General features: G+C 41.9%; 1 protein-coding gene across 1 annotated transcript; it reads right to left on the reverse strand.

Annotated features, from left to right (window-relative positions):
* Positions 1 to 2,851: 2,851 nt before the first annotated feature.
* mn1b (MN1 proto-oncogene, transcriptional regulator b) lies at positions 2,852 to 18,925 on the reverse strand. The gene is made up of 2 exons (XM_088432047.1): positions 14,536 to 18,925; positions 2,852 to 4,214 (listed from the first exon to the last, which is right to left on the reverse strand). Exons 1-2 carry the CDS (start codon positions 18,035 to 18,037, stop codon positions 3,982 to 3,984), a joined length of 3,735 nt encoding a protein of 1,244 aa, XP_088288173.1. The 5' UTR covers positions 18,038 to 18,925; the 3' UTR covers positions 2,852 to 3,981.
* Positions 18,926 to 19,558: the final 633 nt, after the last annotated feature.

The raw sequence follows: 19,558 nt of genomic DNA on the forward strand, positions 1-19,558 counted from the left end.
TCGGCAGGCACGTTCCAAAAACAGGGTGTCACTTCTCTCAATAAACAGCAGCCTGCGCAAAAAATAAAATCCAACGTAGATTAGAGCTTTTATACAAGCTTTTATAATCTCAAACTCTGTTGAGGCATTTAGTGTGAAAGCTTCTGCACGTACAACAAAACGGCAGCTTACATTCATCAAGCGAGTTGGCGAAACCTGTGAGCACATGCCCATCCTTCCAGGAAAGAAGTCGGTCAAACCAGACAGACAGGTAGTGTGTCACTTTAAGGGCAACCGGGCTTCAACACTGAGCTCACTGTTCAAGCAAATGTATCACCTTTTGTTTGTACAAGACGTTCTTTCAACAATTAAAAGTATACAGGATGGACGAGATGAGTACTATGTGTGGCATTTATCCAGTATATATATATTTCACAAAACCAGGTGGATGTCCCAGCGATTAGTTTTGAGTTGTAGACAAAAACCCAAAGTTTCGACAGACAATCTCCAAAAAGTCTCAGCTGTTTTTTTCCACCAGCCAAAAGATTGTAATCGACGCAAAAGTAGTATTGACAAATCAGCTGGAGATCCCCGCATGTAACGTCATTCGCAAATGACTTATTTAAATGGATGTAGCACCAATAATGGTGGAAAACACCGTGAAGTGCTCCTCCGTCATGGCATCAAACAGAAGCCAGACACACAGGCGGCCGTTCGGAATACCAACACAGCTGTACATCTATCTTTTTCTTTAACAAGTGTCTTTCTACATATAATGTAATGCTTTCATTCATGCATTATTGTACATCGTGTCACAGCAGTGTCAATGTTTAGTTTACAGAGGATATAGCCCTTCCCACCGCAAAGAGAATAGCGAGTCGGGTGATGTAAAATAATTATCAATGGACTCTAAAAGGCTCTCAAGAACTGGCCGGAATTAAAGAGAAAGTTCAGTCAGGTACAAAAACAAAGAACAACTTGAGACAGACAAATATTACTATATTGTAATTACATTACAGAACCAAGTAAATCCCGCAAATAAAAAGTGATGAGAGCAAACAATCCTATGCGGTTGTCAAATGGATTTACACACCGGTGCAAACAAAAGGCATAGTGTTGTCCCTCAAAACATTCATAGAAGCTCAAAAACAACGAGGGACAATTTGGAGTGTCTTATGCATGTTTCTGGAATGTGGGAAGAAAGCAGAGTACCTGGAGAAAACCCACAGAGGCACAGGGCGGGCTCCACATGGTAACAGCTGGAGCCAGACGCAAACCTACGGCCTCTGCACTGTAAAGGCAGACGTGCTAACCAATCTGCAAGTGAAAATTAAATATAATACTCAAATAATAATCTGAATAAAAATCTTTATACCAGCCGCACAGCTTATATTATATAACAGCACGCAATAATGAGTACACTCAAAACCATAAGATGTCACATTTTTTTTACAAATATTTTATTTAGTCAGAAATCAAACCATTTTTTCCCTCCATTTACCTTCCCAGCTGACACCACGCATCAAGTCTTGTTTCAGCTGCAGTTTGCGGCTCTCTGGGCATCACGTTAACAACACGCTTTGCAATTCCACACAGCAGGTGCCTGCTTAGGTGTCAAACACACCCAAATAACAGAGGCCTGCGGGAACTGCACTTACTACTATGTATGTGTGTTTGTGGAAGCCAAGACAGCAGCGATGCAGGCTGATCATAAGCTCAGCTAGGTAGCATTGACGTTTCCACCTTCCAGCCGCTATGCGGGGGTCATTGATTGGCATTAAGCATTCCTGCAGATGGCAAATCATGTGAGAAATGTGGAGGAAGCAAGAGGAGCGCATTTGTTTACTCGCATGGCTTTGTAAAAAGCTAACTATATATATATATATATATATATATATATATATATATATATATATATATATATATATATATATATATATATATATATATATATATATATATATATATATACTGCATAAATAAAAGAACTCATCAAGATGGTAAGCACCCTGTTTTTTTTTTTTTTTTAATTTTCTCCCAAAAAATAAGGGAAAACAAACAAGAAAAAAAAATACGTAGGCCATCATTTTGGGAGGGTGATATACGCATCAAAGTATTAGGTACACACATGCAGACTTGCTCTTCTGCTTTTTTGTTAATTATATTATCATGGTTGTCATTTGGAATGTGCATTATGAGTTTTGGTGGTAATTGCTAATTGTTTTATTTAAATGTGACAAAGCAAACCAGGAACCGTTATTATGCTTGCCTTTTGCCTTCAGTGATGTTGACTAGAATCACGCTGCCACGATTCGTTGTAAGCGATGAAAAACAAACAAAAAAAAAACATCTTATATCAGTAATGAGTTCTACTATAAACATCATTTTAACATAAAGGCCTATTATATAAGAGCCAATGCTCAACCCAGTCACGTGGCCTTTCAATTCATTTTTTTTAATTTTTCCTCCTGCGGTTGGATAACGTAACATATATAAAGGATTATTTTAAGACCTTTCAGTCAACGTGTTCATAACATGTTTTTTTTTATTTTTTTTATGTTTGATTTATTAGAAGTTGTGTGAGCTGAGCAAGGAAGAGTTGAGGGTGAAATGAAACAATCACTGTGAAGGAGTGAGCACACAATTAATCTTAGTCTTAATCCATTAAAACACACATTCCAACGCATTTCATATTTGCCTCTTCATGTTTCTCTATTTTACAGGAACCCTGCACGTTGTCGCTTACTGACCGCCAGTTGACAACGTCATCAAAGAGGACATATGAGATGTTCACATTGTGACCATGAGCCTCAAAATAAACATAGTAATGTGTAATTAATGTGGTTTTCTTTAAAAAAAATTACTGGTGACATTTCCACCTTTAACATCATATTTATTGTTATTTAGTTACTCAATAAAACATATACAGATATATACAATATGCAGGAAAACAGACAACTGCACTTTATCTTTTAAAAAGTAAACAAAAAATCAGTTCATAAATTGCTGTCACAGTCCTCCATCTATTGTTTCAGAAATTCAAATTCAACAGAAGCTTTATTTAAAGATTACAAGATTGCCCAACACACAGCATTTTTTTTATCTTATTATACATGTGCAATACCAATAGCCATTTTTTTTCAATTCCCCTAATAAAACAATGCAAATGCCTCCATTTCAGTTCCCATTGGCTGAATTGTATAAAACGTTGAGCTCATGAATACGAGAGGAAGCTTCTTACAACCTAAATGAACAGCAGCAATGATACAAATAAAATGTTGCTTGGACATGGAGGCAAAAAATAATATCATACATTCATGCATATTTATCCATTGTCTATTATGCTGTTGTATTCTTTCCGTTTCAAAAGAAGTTGTCCACTCATCTTAAATTGACAAAATTGATCGAAGCGGTCCAAAGTAAGATGAACGATTTTGGACATCAGTTGCTTACAATGGGTTCATATATATATTTACATTAGAGATCAATGTGTAAGTGAGGTGAGCAGAAAGGCCATTTTTACTAATTGGGAAAAAAAAAAAAAAAAAAAAAAAATCCTCAGCTTGCCAAATACATCACGTGTCAACACTGCTACACAATTACAGCCAGTGGTAACTGAATATATTTGCTTTTGCTATCTCATAGTCATAGTTTGACAAGTTTATACTTTTCTTCAAAACAAAACATGACAAACAAACAAAAAGCAAAGAAAACATATACATGTAAGATTTGAGGTTTTCCAGATGGGGCGTCATTGAGCAGAGCCCACGCTGTAAAGTCCAGCAATGTCTGAGCGAGTGACTGCATGTGTTTGACGATAAAACGACAATGTGTGCGTCCGTGTATGTGTTCCTGTATGGTCGCATTTATACGTGAAAGTCGGTCTCTCCCTGAACAGGCGAAACGCGCCTGCACTTTCCACATTTGATCATTATCATTCTTTGTCGTTTGTCTCTGATCGTATAGTTGGTTGTCTTCTTCTGCGGCGGGACAGCTTTTCGTTCAAGTCAGTGCCGCCACAAATGTCCCAAAACGGTTGGAAATATCGGAGTGGAGAGAACGCCACGAAGAAACGGGCCCTCCTCTGGTCTTGTTGTCCCCCAGTTCATCGGTGCAGTGGACGGACAGGCACTGCAGGTGGTTCCCTCCTCCTCCTCCGCCGCCGCCGCCGCCGCCTCCTCCACTGCCGGCCCCGGGGGTCCCGACTCCAGCCTTACTCTGGGACAGCTCGGATTCTGCAGGCGAGCGCAGAAAGAAAAAGGTTCATGACAGCTGTACAAAATGAGCAACATTTAACAACTGCTGGATGAACCATTTCGATAGAGTTTTAATTAAAACAGTGTCATTTACACATCCTACTCTAAATCTGCAGTGTGATATGAATATAACAGTGTTAACGTGTTAACGTAAAGTTGCACTCCTCCAGTATGACACACAATGGAATGCCTCTTCATCTGCATCTTCAAACCTGTACCTTGATCCGGGGTCAAAGGGCATTGTCAAAACTCGCCTTTAACCCTGCTTGACCCAATTTATTGGCATAATGACGGCTCAGCCGTATCGACATCACGTCACGGGGATGCGGGGGCTCATATTAAACGGCTGCGTCGAGCTCCCCGAAAAATCTATACACAGGTTGATTATACATCATATTAAAAAATCTGCTGTGCCAGAGAGTTAATGCTGACGCCCGCGGTGCATGCTGCACATATGGAGAAAAATCACTCTGAGTCGTGTAATGAAAAACTTAGTCAAGGGGAAGATTGACGAGGACAGGAAGTGCTTTCTAAACGATATATCATCTGCCAATATGCTGCGGACCGTGGGGCAGGGAGGAAGAGAACCTGGAGGGGGGGCACATTGCAACTTGGACAGAGGCAACGGAGGGACTACGTGCTTTGGATTCTTCCCTTTTAGCCAAAAGCACAGAGGAAGTGTGTGAAGACATCCAGACTGATTACTCTCCCATCTCCTTTGCACAAACACACAGACATGCACGCACACGCTAAACTGGGCTTTAGCGCCATGTGGATGGTTGAAACAGATCACTGTTGTGCAAAAAGACAACACTCGGGGGCAAGTCGACCTATGAGAGTAGAAGCAGTCAGAACGCAGGCCTGACCGGCTGAGTTAGGTGCATCACACGGGCTGCGGTACACAACGCAAGCCGCACCGCGTCTCCAACAACCCCGCTTCAGTTCGGATCACCACGTACAGTTTGACATCTCAAAAACGGGATACGTCCGCTTCCGCTGCGGGATGGTTAGTCATAATGGCGATGCATGTAAAAAAGTGGGTATCGCAGCAGCGAGTCACAATGTAAATCATGCACGAATCGACAAATGTTATTATTATAATATAGGCTTTTAATGTAGTAAGAGGAACAGCACATTCTTTTCAAATTAAGAAAGAAATAATGGGAACATGAGGCAACTTATTGCAAAACTGTTTTAGTGACTACTGTGGAAACACTCATACGGTGATGCTTTTATTTAGTTATTTTGTACAGATGCAGATTGTCTAGTGACACAATTTTCCAGCAAATGAGATTTGGTGAATAAAAGACACTTACAACAAAAGGCACCTCTAAAATTGTAGTTCCAAAGTTTAATCATACACAGATGGCAAACAACTCTATTTTAAGTCTTTTTTTTTTAGATCCAAAAATGCGCTGGTTCGGAGGTACTTGGCTGTTTAAAATATTTCATAGGTGGCTACATCGCTGAAAAAAAGAACCACTGAATTAGAGGAAAGGGACATTAAACAAAGAAAGCAATAAATAGGACACCCAGAATTTTGTGGGCTTTGTTTTCTACTTTTTAAAGCTATTTACTCTCTTGTTCTTCTCGTGTCTATGGAACACACAAACACACACACACGCAATTATATATATATATATATATATATATATATATATATATATATATATATATATATATATATATATATATATATATATATATATACACATACATACATACATACATATATATACATATATATATATATATATATATACACATACATACATACATACATATATATATATATATATATATATATATATATATATATATATATATATATATATATATATATATATATACACATACATACATACATATATATATATATATATATATATATATATATATATATATATATATATATATATATATATATTTATAAATCCGTTTTTGGCACTGGTGACAATGCTATACAATGACAGCGTATCATTTTCCACCATTTAGATACTACAATACTCCAGCAATCAGTCACCTAACAACATGTCTCAGTAAGTATGGTTTCTTTTATTATTGATTTAGGAAAAATGATATCAGTGTGAAGTGTACTTTTTGGTGGGAAGAAGCTTTTGTTTACTATTGCCCCCCCCCCACATCCTCCCCAAATCTAAGTCTGGCCATGCAGCAAGGACAACCAAGGGAGGCAGACACACAGGCTTGCCCCCCAGCCTGTCTGGACTGTGACCACTGGAATGGAAAAGTGGAGGATTTGGTAAAAGGTCATGCAGCCAAGCCTCCTGTTGTTTCATTTTGACTCTGCAAGGACTTTGTAAAATTCTCCCTCCCGAGGAAGCAAGATGTTAAGAGGGCGGACGCGGTGAGGGAGAAATGAGGATTTAGAGCGGCGTCAGAGGTGCAGCTGACGAGACCTAACATTTGCCAGAGGGTCCGGTTATACACCTCAGCGTGGCGGCGGCAGCCCCCCCCCCCCCGCATATTGCCTCCCTCCACCCACTCTCACTCCCTCGTCTCAGCGCCCCCCAGCAGCCGCCGGCAGCTCATGCTAGCTGGGCACAGCAGGGTCCGCACCGGCCTGAATAGGCAGCCAAGCGTTCCCCTGGCTCACTGCTGACACACAGCAAACTGACAACACGTTCGTCGGCCAAACACACACAACACGCCAACCGCTGCCATACCCACGTCGGCCTTTAGCTGCTGCTCCACATACACAAATGTTTATCATAAGCACACGATCGCAGCAAGGCACATCAATAAGATTAGACAGAAACCCTCACCTTAAAAAAAACAAAAACAATTAGGCTATACTTTCTTTACATTTGAATTAACACTTGAAAACAGAAAAATAATACATATTTTTTAAATCCCAGTGAGCCTGTGTCTTTTTTTTATCAAGCACTTTAAGAGATGATACTGTAAATGTCAGTCTAAAACTAAATCCATTCAACATGACAATTGATAATCCCCCAACACACACACACACACACACATATATATACATATATATACACTTATATATATATATATATATATATATATATATATATATATATATATATATATATATATATATATATATATATATATATAGAGAGAGAGAGAGAGAGAGAGAGAGAGAGAGAGAGAGAGAGAGACAGAGAGAAATGAAATGGTGGTAGACTTCGTGGGATTTGGAAGAAAATGGAGAAAATAAAATCACCATACTTAAACAGAAAGCATTATCTATTGCACCGTATTTGTTCAAAACTGAAAACAAGAGTGTGAAATTCAAATCCAAATTCCCATCCACTGTGACATTTTACACACAGGCAAATCTAACCTCCCAATAAGATCTATGTTGTTATGGCTGCTCACTGACAAGCATTTTAGCAGATTTCATTTTCACAGTAATTTCACTAATAGCCTATTAATATGAGGGAACCACAGCTCAGCATCAAGAAGCAATAAGAAACGAAGAATGTTAAACATGAGGAGGCAAACACACCTGAATTGCCTTTAAACACAACCCGTGCAGACAAGATTACCACAGCGATGTGCAAAGAAAATGCCAAATTCAATGTGATTCATTTGTATCGCTTTCACTTCAACTGTGACGCTGCTATTTAGTGCCTGATGAGGATGCTCTCTCTCTCTCTCTCTCTCTCTCGCACACTATCAGACACACACACACACACACGCACAATATAGTGGGGAGTGAGTACATGACATGAGTGTCTCTGGGATCCGACGGCCTGACGCAGCTTTCCATGTCACTACACAGTCAGCGAGCAATGGGAAGGAGGAGGCAGACAGAAATTCTCCCATTATTTTGGCGGAGAATGTTTACTTCCATTTAAAAATAACCGTAAGAGTCTTTGAAGCTAATATATGGATAACGACTATCGGGAACATAAGTAGATGCAATGAATCGTCGTTTTGAAATAACAAAAAGATGTCAGGAAGAGACAAAGTGCGCGCAAGAGAGTTTGCATTTTACAAGGCTTCTTTTTTTGGCGCTAGATCCTCACGGCCGTCACGTTGATTTCCCAGGCTCCAGAATCTCAAGCGGCACGGCTGTGCCCTTTCTATCCCAAGCTCTACTTCCATGACAACACTTCACCTTTGACCTCCCGCTCCCGGGGGCTCGACCCTATCTTCTCTGAACGCCACGTGATCCAATCAGACCGCTGCGCTCGATGACAAAAACACCCAAAGGCCTCCGCTCCTATGACACTGTGTGACATCAGGTCAGATTCCTTTAGCATAACAACTAGAGCTGCGGATAGCCTGGTGTGAGGATTCTGTCTTTGTCAGCACAAAGAATCCGTCACCATCTATGGGAGAAAAAAAAATGGAGACTTAAAAAATAGAAGAAAAAAAAGGGCTTTGGCCACTGACGTGTCAGAACCATGAACTGCTACTTTACGCATTCAGTAAAAGCCATCCCAAGGAAACGGCACCGGTGTACTAAAGGAACATCTCAAAAGATACCTCAAGCCTTGACGTTATCATTGGCAGACATGTGAGGCTCCTTTGCAACCCCCTAAAACTCCATCCGACTCCCAAACTATGACCTTTGCCTCAGAAGAGGGAGGATCTCTCTGTTAAGATGAGGAGGGGGGTGGGCAGTGCATTTTTTTCAAAAAGGGCAAAAAGGTTATTTTGGTTTGAATTTCTTTTCTGTTCTCCCGCCTGCAACTTTAAGAGAGCAAAAAAAAAAGAGAGGCGCTTGTCCAGGCAGGCATCGCCCTCGGCGTTTGTTACCTTCTCTCAAACGCGCACGCACACACATGCGCAAATACACACAGTCACCTCTTCGGCCACAAGAAGCGCTTAGGAAAGTAGACACAAAGCAGAACATGGGAAGTGATTTAGTGAGCCCTTCATAACTCACCAGCATGTCTATGACCTGTCCAGTGTGTCATCCAAGCCGGTGACATATTGATCTACTTCTCTGTCTCTATTTTGTCTCAGCACACTGCAGAAAATCCTCTTTCCAAACTTTTCACTTTTTTTTTTTTTTTAAACCAAACCCTGGTACTTAAAAGCAACTATTAGAGTGCTCAAAATATTTCGAATGCAACACAGATATCGCACATATGATGTAAGAATTTAGTGCGTGATTTATACTAGTCAATTTATTTGTTGATTTGCTTTCCATCGTTACCAATGCCAAATAGCACTTGGCTTTCCCTTGAGAGTGACAGACTTTTTATCTGCCACTATCACTCGTTTCTCTTTCTCTCAATCAGCTTTCACTTTTGTCTCCAAGGAGAAAAAGCTCAGGTGTCATAAGTCATTTGTCAATTCCTCAATACAAATTAAAGATGCCTGACAACAAGCTGTATGGCAAACAACATAACCACTGCTGGCGGTGTGACAACACTGACACCTCAAGAGAGCTGAGAACCGTACACACCTTTTTACAAGCACAGACATAGAATCCCAACACCTTTCACTTTGTACTAATCTGCTTGTTTGTTTCTCCTTTTTTTTACCGCAGTCAAAAAGCAAGCAGTCAACAAGACACATTTGCAGGAGGATCACATCCATTGGCAATCACTGATATTTAACTTCAATTTGTGCAACTTTGCGATAAGACTCACATTTACCATACTGTGAAACTCTTTTTTTATTTTTTCATCCAAATACCTTTCCTCTGGGAAAATGACACGCTGGATGAGGGTTTTTTCACCCCCTTTTTTAAATCCAACAAGCAAATAGCAAATAGCTATAACGTGCGCCCGACTACAACAGAGGCTCAGTGTATTAAAAAAGACACCTAGTGCATACATTAACACCAATGCGCAAGTGGTTAAAGAAAATAAAAACACCTCAAATGCAGCATATGCCTTCTCCCAAATGATGCACGGTACATAAATCAAGTAAACACTTTTTTTGAACACATTAGAATAATGTTAAGACATTCCACCAGGCCAAGGAAAAAGGGAGGTCGAGGGCCGGTGGGTCGATGGGGTGGAGTTGTAAGTCTGACACACTCCTAACTAAATCATCTTTATGTCTGCTGCTGACACATCCACACTATCTAGTTGCACTATCTACAAACCCGCATTCACTCACACACAGGCCGTCACGCACGCGTGAAAACTCATAAGAGGCACAACATGCAATTGAATGCATACCTCTCATCTGATAGCAGAAACTCCCAATACAAGTCCAGCTAAAATAACTTTTTAGATTTTAGAGTTGCTTAAATGTAGCGCTGAAATTCGCTGTGGCGAAAAATAAGCAATTCTGCTCTTAATGAAGCTGTCAATAACCAGGTCAAATTGGAGGACTTGCCTGCAGATGAATTATGTCTTTTGGAAACAATACTAGCAAAGCTAATTGCTATGATTATCATAATGATTATCGCTACTCCAGGAGAGAGAGGTTTTGCAGAGGGTTGTTGAAAAAGTCAATATGAAAGACTGTGTAATGACAGGTAAAGCACATAGCACTGCCCGGAGCTGTTATTTTTCCCCGCTTGCAAGCAAGTGCCAATCACATTTTTTTTTTTTTTCCCTGTTTCAAAACAGGAAATACAAATTACTGGCCCAGTTTGTTGAGGTGTTGTTGTACTGAAATGTCAAAAGCAGATAGTCTCACAGGATCGTTCGCAATGCTGAAATATCAATTCAACTTTTTTAGAGCGTGGATTAAAGTGGATTCGAGCGTTACTGTAACACGCAAGCTCCTTTTTTGTCAAATCTGTCAAAGTCAGAACGACAGAGATTTGATCATTATCTGAGCTTTTTAAAAGACTTATTACGCCGAGTGTAGAGCACGAGTGTTCAATAAGGTCAGCTGTGAAGTATTTTAAATGTGTTGAACAGAAAAAAAGTACATGCGGTGATGCAGGCGACAAGGAAAAACAAAAATAGCTCATTCACTTCCTCCATTCCATTTCTGGCTGCTTGTTATCAAGACTGCACACATTACAAAAAGCTAATGTATCGCAAAGAGAAAGAACCAACATTTTTTTTTTTTTTTTGCCTCACATTAAATTCAAGTTTGCGAAGGTGAGCTCAACAGCAACTTCCTTCGAATCTTAATACACTTGGAGTCACTAAAAGAGAAGGGCCAAAAATGGTAAAAGCAACATGCATCCCACTAAAGCATGCGGATTGTGTCAGCTGGGGTACACTGGGCATAGAAAAACAGCACTTTTCAACTTCTTATTTCAAGTAATGTAAGTTTTGCAATTTGAAAATTAGATGTATTGCTCCTCTGTACTGTCCATAGTAATATATAAAAATAGCTAATCGGGCGGGAAAAAAAAAAAAAGATTAAATCTTAGCTTTTTGACAGTTCTTTGAATTCAACTACTCCTAAAGATTACTAACAAATTTAACATGAACATAATTTGCCTGTTCAGTTCCAAAAGTCATAATTACATAAACTATTCCTAGACATTACTAGCAAATTTAACATGATTTGAAATTCTAACAATTTTATAATCTTACACTGAAATATATATATATATATATATTTATATATATATATATATATATATATATATATATATATATATATATATATATATATATACACACACACACATATATATATATATATATATATGTGTGTGTGTGTATATATATATATATATATATATATATATATATATATATATATATATATATATATATATATATATATATATATATACACACACACACATATATATATATATATATATATATATATATATATATATATATATATATATATATATATATATATATATATATATATATATACACACACACACACACACATACACATATATATATATATATATATATACATATATATATATATATATATATATATATATATATATATATATATATATATATATAGATAGATAGATAGATAGATATATATATATATATAGATAGATAGATAGATATATATACATATATATATCTCCTCTATTTGACGTAAACACAAAAAACCCAATCATAGAAAAAGTTGTATCATTTAGTTGCTAATGAAGATAACCTGTTGATAAAGTCACCTTCGGTTAATGGTAAAGACTTGTACACGAGATGAGAAACTTCAAACTTGACCAACCGGTTGCGGTGGATAGTTTTCGCAGTGACAAAAGCCTCTTGAAACATGCGCACTGACTTATCTTAAATGATTATGTTATATTGCCCCGTCCAATGTAAACCCAAGCATCAGATTCAATCTTCAAATCGCTCTTTCCCTCCCAAATGTACCTCCAGCGTTTTCTTTTTTTTTTTTTTCATCTTTGCTGTCTGAAGCACTCAAATGAAAAACTGTCAGGAGCCGTGATTTGTGCTAACTAGCTATCGATCGCTCCCGAGCCGCATGCCTCTTGTCCATGCAGGGAGGGCGGCGAGGGGAAGAAAGAAGGCGAGAGGAGGAAAGGAGAAATGGCTATTCTTCTTCTACTGATTTGTGTGCGCATGCAACAGGGTGAGGAAGCCAGCCTGACAAATACTTGTAGTGCTGGTTCTCACTGTGACAGGCAAATCCACCAGTATATCGAAAAACACAGAATCATACGCATATAATATACGCCTCGCATCACACGAATACACACGCCTCTGGCACCGTTGTTTTCACTGAGGTTTGTATAAATTTAGCACAGCTCTGCACCTCTTGAGACCACATCAATAAATCAGGAGAATTAAAAGGCTGGAGTCGCTGTTCATTAATTTGAGTGGTAGACAACTAGTTCCAAGCAAATCAAATGGCAGAAGGCGCTTGTATGATAATCCCGGCTAATATTATTTTGCTGTTGATTTGAAGGGATAATAGGCCTCGGGTTACAAGTTATTGCCTTTGCGTTACCAGCCGCCACCCAGTCTCACATAAACAATGTACTCGATACCCCGAGTCCAGACACAGCTCGCTGTGCGCCCCCACCTCTCGCTACGCAGGCCAGCGAACAGAACAAAGAGGCGCTGGAGAGACGGGAGATAGTCGCGAATGCAATTACGGAAGATTTCCCTTATTATTAAAAAAAAAAAAAAAAAAAAAACTGCCTCCAAAAGCATGTCAGTGCTTACACTGAATGGTGGTTAACAGCCAATTAAATGTTGTCATATGACAATAACAAGTTGTTTTGCTTCGTTAGGGGGAAAAACAATTTTGTATAATGTTAAATTTTCATATATGCATAAATCTTGTAATGCAATCACACAAGGGAATTCGGTAGAAGCAATTTCAATCAAATGTCCACTACAAACAAGATCTGTACAGAGTGGTAAGACATTTAATTATAAGAAGCATAATTGTAACTTCAGAATAATTATGCAAACACAATTATTATAATTTGTACAAATTATGAATAATATGTTCATCATAATTTTGCATATTATATTGCTGTTGTGGAAAAGATTAAAGTAGCCTAACATTTTGCACTTCAACATTGTTTTAGAACGACATCAGAGCAATAAACCTTAACATTAAAATGTGAAATAATTAATTGCACATTTCTTCTCGATATTTTTGCCTTTTTGATTTATTTTGAGTACCAAAGATGTGTTTTGTGCAACATCGTTTTACACGGCTGTGTTTCCAATACTACTTCAGCACAAAGAGAAGGACCCTAAAAAGGTTATACATACAATAGAATTTTTTCTAATTGTAGTATTATATGGCAATGGTATGTTTTCCATTCGGTAATAAAAAGCAGTTGTGCTTAATGTGAAAATAACAAAAATCTGAATAAAATTAAAATTAGATCATGATTGTGATTTTTTTTAAAACATTTAAATTAATTAATTTATCATTTCTGTAATTTGTGCCCATTCAATTTAAAGCCAGTTCCATTTCAGCAGCTCTGTATTATCCCATGTTAATAAGATAAACAAACATGTAACAAGGCGAGGGAAACCCCACTGTGGAGACGCACATCCTCTAAAAGCTATTAATCTTCTCAATGCAGTTGTTCACCCTGAAAACTGAGATAAAGAACCACGGGAAATGTTTACTTTACTTGAGGTGTTCTTTTCAAGTGTCACTACAATGAGGAAATCTATATAAAAAAAAAAATTCACTGTCGGGGTAGAAATGTCTTTGTGCTGATTATATATTTTTTGTCAACATGAATTGTACTGATTTTTTTTTTTTTTACTTAGGAGTGAAATTTCCAGACGGGCACAACTATTAAACTTCACATCTGGTTTTTAAAATTAAATATGTGTCTTGTCCTCAGTCACTAAAGCATGAACATATTTTGCATCTTCTGCCTCAAACCATTCAAATTATTCAGCGGCACAACCTTATTCATTAAACGTGGGATGCAAGACGTAATAAAGTCAAATGAGGTTCTTACCTTCTTTGTTGTTGTTTTGGCCCTTGTTTTTTTCCCAGAGTCCCAAGGACTTGTCATCCTCGGAGCTGTCCATCATGGCCTTGTCACTGGGCACGTACCAGGTGGCGTGCTGCTCAGCCATTAGAGTGTCAAGGTCAATCGTGCCCATTGAACCCTTCCCAGCATCGGGGCTGCAGCTCGCAAGCTCGTTGTCTCCGTTCTGCTGGGGACAATCGCCGTTCTTTTTGCCATTTTTCATGGCCAGAGGCTGGTCTTCCGAGATGCTGAACTGCTGCCTTTGCAGCTGGATCTGGGCCTGCAGAATCTCCAGAGGGTGGATTTCGTCCTGACCAGAGGTGCTGGACGGAGTGCGTACCTGCTCCACCCCCGGCGTACCCGGATGGCTCACCCCACTGCCGGCCGTTGCTCCGCCGGCACTTAGTCCGTAGCCGTCCGCTGTCGAGGTAGTGTGATTGTTGATGCCAATGCCTACGGGCTTCTGTCCGTTAATTTGCATTTTAGGTGAGCCGATGATCATCGGGCTGCGATTGGGCTTAGCGGCCGAGGAGCCTCCCGCGTCTGAGCTGGAGGACACCTCGTCCTCGTTGCCAAAGTGGGCGCTGACATCATCAGGAAAGTCCACACGGGGCGAGCTGCTGTCAGACTTGGCGACACTTTGAATGCCGCTGTCCAGGGAGGACATCAGGTCAGCCTGGTCCCCCAACATTAGGTCACCTCCTTTCCCCCAAGAGGGCGACTGCAGGTGCTTCTCATGGGGCGTGCCCCCACCCCTCTCCCCAACACCAGCCGAAGGGGTTTGCTGGCCTGGACTCACAACAGGGTTTCCATTTTCAGAGGAAAAAAAAATTCCTGGGCTCACATGTCCACTGTCTCTTTTTCTCCTCCCTCTCCCTCTCCCACTCCCTGTTGTTGCCTTCCCCTCACTGCACGGGGTAGCGTCCATGTTGTAATTTGGGGAGAGGGCACTGGCTTCCCCCTGCACCGTCTGGTTTTGACTTGCAGGCTTAGCGTTGCTATTCCCAGTGCCGGGCAGCTGGTTGTTCTGAGAAGTGCCGCTCTGAAAATACTCAGGCCCAGCACTGCCAGTCCCATTAGATGCGCTGCTATTCATGTCCTGCTCCGTCTGACTCAGTTTTCGTTTGCCCTCGTTTTGGTTTTTCTTGTTGAACGTCACGTTGAGGTTGGGAGCCCCCAGACTCGCGATCATGTTCTGGCACGCCGTAGAAAGGGCCGCCAGGCAGCTCTGGCCAAAAACGCTGTCTTTAGCACTGGTTTTGTTAAAATTCCCGAGAGACAGAGCACCCAGCTTGCTAACGGACGGCCGCTGGCCTGAGGGGAACTCGGACTGAGGAGGGTAGCTCCCTGGCGAGGTGTTCACCCCCTGGGGGATGTTATGAGCTGGCCCCTGACGGTTTGTCCCTCCGTAGGGGAAGGGTGCTTGCGCTCCCATCGGAGGTGCGGGAAATTCAGCTGGTCGCCTCTCTGCTGCCGCGTTCGGATGTCCCGGTCCTCCTCCTGCTCCTGGGGACTGCATTTGGGAGAGGTTGCCCATGTTGCTGCCGAACTGCGAGTGCAAGCCCGGAGAATGGAGAGCTTGAACATGTCCATCTCCAGGTATTCTCATGGGCTCCTGCATGCCCATACCTGGCCTGAACATCATCCCGGGCCCATTCTGCTGGAGACCCATGTCATGGGGTCCCGAGTCACCGCCCCCTCCTCCCATACGCCGTGACATCATCTCGCCGGGAGGGTGGGGACCTTGGAACCAGGAGTTCTCCTGGTTTACATGAGGATTTTGTCCATCAACATTGGCCATTCTACCTCCATTTTCTCGATCAAAGTTGGGCTGAGGCATGCCCCCCACCGGGCCTCCATGACCCAGTGGGCCTGGAGGAACATCGCCATGGTGACCAAGTTGCTGCAGACTTGGCTGCCTCATTCTCTGCTGCTGGTTGCGAGATGCCATCTGCTTGATCATCATGGCTGCATTCTGTCGCTGCTGTAGGGACTGCTGCTCAGGTCCCGTGTGCTGCAGTGGACCTGGTGGGAAACCTTCATTCACAGGTGGGGTGAACTCTCCTGGCAGTCCTGGGTAGGAAGAGGGAGAAAGGTGGTTTTCCATGCCACCACACCAGCCTTCACCTCCATGCGCATTAGGAAAGTCAAACCTGGGCCTTTTGGCCATGTTCATATAAGGAGCATCAAAATGTTGAAGTCTCTGATTTGGGGGCTGTTGGGAGGGTAGGGGAGGTGGCTGTTGCATATTAAACATGGGGTCCCCATAGGGATGCAGACCCCTATTTTCCAGTCTGTGAATGGGATATTCAAACTGATTGTGTTGGCCACTCATCATGACCCCGCCGTCCAGAATGTTGGGGTTACTGGAGCCAGACTCAGCCTGAGGGGGTCGGGGGAGGCCAGGGGGGCATGAGTTCTGCCTGGCTATCAAGCCAGCCTGTTGTTGCTGTTGCATGAGAGGATGTCTCGCATTGACCCCCGGCTCTATTCCCACGGGCACCTTCCGGCCATTGCCAAATCGCTCAAAAAAGATTCCGTGTTGGGGCTGTTGGGGCGGTGGAGGTTGGTGTCCCTTGGAGATGCCCTGCATGCCCGGCGCCCGAGGCATGCCCGGGTTTCCAGGAAAATTCCCACCGGGAACAGGCCTTCCGGGGCCAAAGTGGGGTAACTGTGACTCTGACTCAGACGGTGAAAATACAGGTACATCGAAATGTCCAGAAGGGGGATCGCTGGGGAAGTTATAATCTAATCCCTCCACAGCTCCCTGGTTGGGCATTCGCCTACTTTCCAGGCTATGGGAATCAGAGGAGGAGGAGGAGGAGGAGGGCAGGCCGTGGAAAGAGGCTGCCCGGTTCGGTGACTGGTCTAGGGGAAGGCAGGGGGCAGGAACGGCATGGCTGCCACTGGGAGGACCGTGATGTTGAAAATCAGGCATGTTACCAGGCCGTTGCTGCTGCTGCGGGAAGCCATCCCCCGCCTGTCCCTCAGTGAGAGGATCAAATCCCTCTCCAAAGCCCTGCTGTGGTCCCATGGCATTGTTATTGTAGCCCATTAGCCTGGCACCATGCAGGCACGATGACCCTGGCTCCGGGCCTCCGAAATTGCCACTGAAGTGAGGATGATGTTGGTGGGGGTGAGGTTGATGGCCATGAGGATGTCCTTGATGAGGTTGCTGGTTGTTAAAAAATCCATGCATGGCTCCTTGCTGCTGCTGCTGAAGTCCACCGCTTGCATGCATGTCGGAGTGACCCCGGGAATGAAAACCTCCATACTGTTCTCCGTTCATGTTCATGTTGAGTCCGAGCATCTGCGGGTCACTCATAGGTCCCATGCTGGGCTCCACCGCTCCCGGTGGACCGCCGGTGTGAAAACTGGTACTTTTATAATGGGAGCCCATGTTCAGTCTCGCTTGGGTTTTCTGTCTCACTGACTGGCCAGGGTTTCTGCTATTAATCTGAGAACCAAACTTTTCCAGCCCAAACATACTACTCTGCCATTAATCCCACATGATAGCAAGATGGCAAGTCATTTGACAGACCGTTCAACAGTCTGTTCCTAAAAGCAATGCGAACTACAGTTCAATTTGCTTCAAAAGCCTGGACTAAACTAAAAGTTCCTTTTACTTCTTAACAATAGCAGAACGCCGTGTCTAACACAGCATCCGCGTGCTTACAATGTGTTTGATCATGCATATGCATTTATAATTATTCTGTTTACCTTGCAGCCCGTCTGTCTAATGATACACCAAAGTTTCCTGTGCGCAGTTGAACGGCGTGATCATGGCATAAAGGCATGTCTCTAATCAAGCTGAGAGGAGCGCACAAGAAATAAAATGACTAAATAGGAGAAATTAAAAATAAAAAAAAAACCCTATCATTCATTAATCCACTCAGGTGTCAAAGTGCCCACAGATCCTTTTCATTATAGAGTCCCATAATGGCATCAAGAAAAAGTCCAATTTCGGCCCGTTGTAGCGTCGATGGAATACAAAAAAGTACTGCTCGTCAGAATGTTATTAATTGCAGTGCAGGCGCAAAAAAAAAAAAAAAAAAAACAACAACAACAATCAAATCGTCCGGTTTGATGTGAAGTCCACCATCAACTGTTCCTCTGCCAAAGTAGCGGAGCGACGTGATCCCGATTCCGGTTCTGCTCCCGGGGTTGCGAGCCGTGCACTACCCGCCCTCCACTCGCACCGAGCGGCGTGACAGCATCCTCCACTTCGCTGGCGGAGGTTGGCTCTAGGATCAAGCAGTGCACCTTTTAGGCTCCTTGCTCGTCTCCAAAACGTGCGCGAGACCCTCTGATACTGACTTGTGCGCGATGGGTGCGCGCGCTAGAAGCACGTTGACTGGAACACACACACTCGCCTTAGCCGCTTTTGGCTGTGTGCTGGCTCAACGCGTCCGCGGGAGCCAGCAACAAGTTTTGCATTTCCAGCAGCACTTCCATGCGTGACGCCCTAGCCAATCAGAGGTCTTGAAGACGGCACGGGGGCGGGACAAACGCTTTTAAGGTGGTCGTCCACGGCAGATGATATTTGTAAATCCTTATGTGTAAATCAGTATTAGGAATGGCTTTAACAATTTATTTATTTATATTTGCTAGGCTCAAATTGTTATTTATTTCCTTTTTTGAAAAACATATTCTATAAGATACTCAAAAGAAGGGTCTGTGAGTAAACTGCAAATAGGACAATTTGAAGTGAAAATGGCTCAGACACAAAATGCTTAAGTCAGAATCCAATTATTATCAAATTCTTTGAATCACACAGAAAACTGTATGAAGAGACATTTCACTCATGCGTATCGTATTATACTTAACGACAATTATCTGATTACAATCTATAACAAAAGTCACGATAGTCAGAAAAAATGTCCAGAAAAATGAATTCCTTGATTCTAATCGTATTCTGACTCTGTTGTTTTTAAGTCACACGACTTGGACAGCGTGCGGCATTTCGAAAGAACGTAGGCGTAAACCAGACATCATTTTAAAGTGTGGC

The sequence above is a fragment of the Hippichthys cyanospilos genome, chromosome 1 (assembly GCF_059441005.1).
Source record: "Hippichthys cyanospilos isolate Australia breed blue-spotted pipefish chromosome 1, RoL_Hcya_1.0, whole genome shotgun sequence".
Taxonomy (NCBI): domain Eukaryota; kingdom Metazoa; phylum Chordata; class Actinopteri; order Syngnathiformes; family Syngnathidae; genus Hippichthys; species Hippichthys cyanospilos.

What these genes read in the sequence shown, in the direction of transcription:
- mn1b (XM_088432047.1), bottom strand. Translation starts at nt 18,037, where the DNA reads ATGTTTGGGCTGGAAAAGTTTGGTTCTCAGATTAATAGCAGAAACCCT. An exon ending in CCAAAACAACAACAAAGAAG is followed by an intron (nt 4,215 to 14,535) that starts GTAAGAACCTCA and finishes GCTCGCCTGCAG; the next exon opens with AATCCGAGCTGTCCCAGAGT.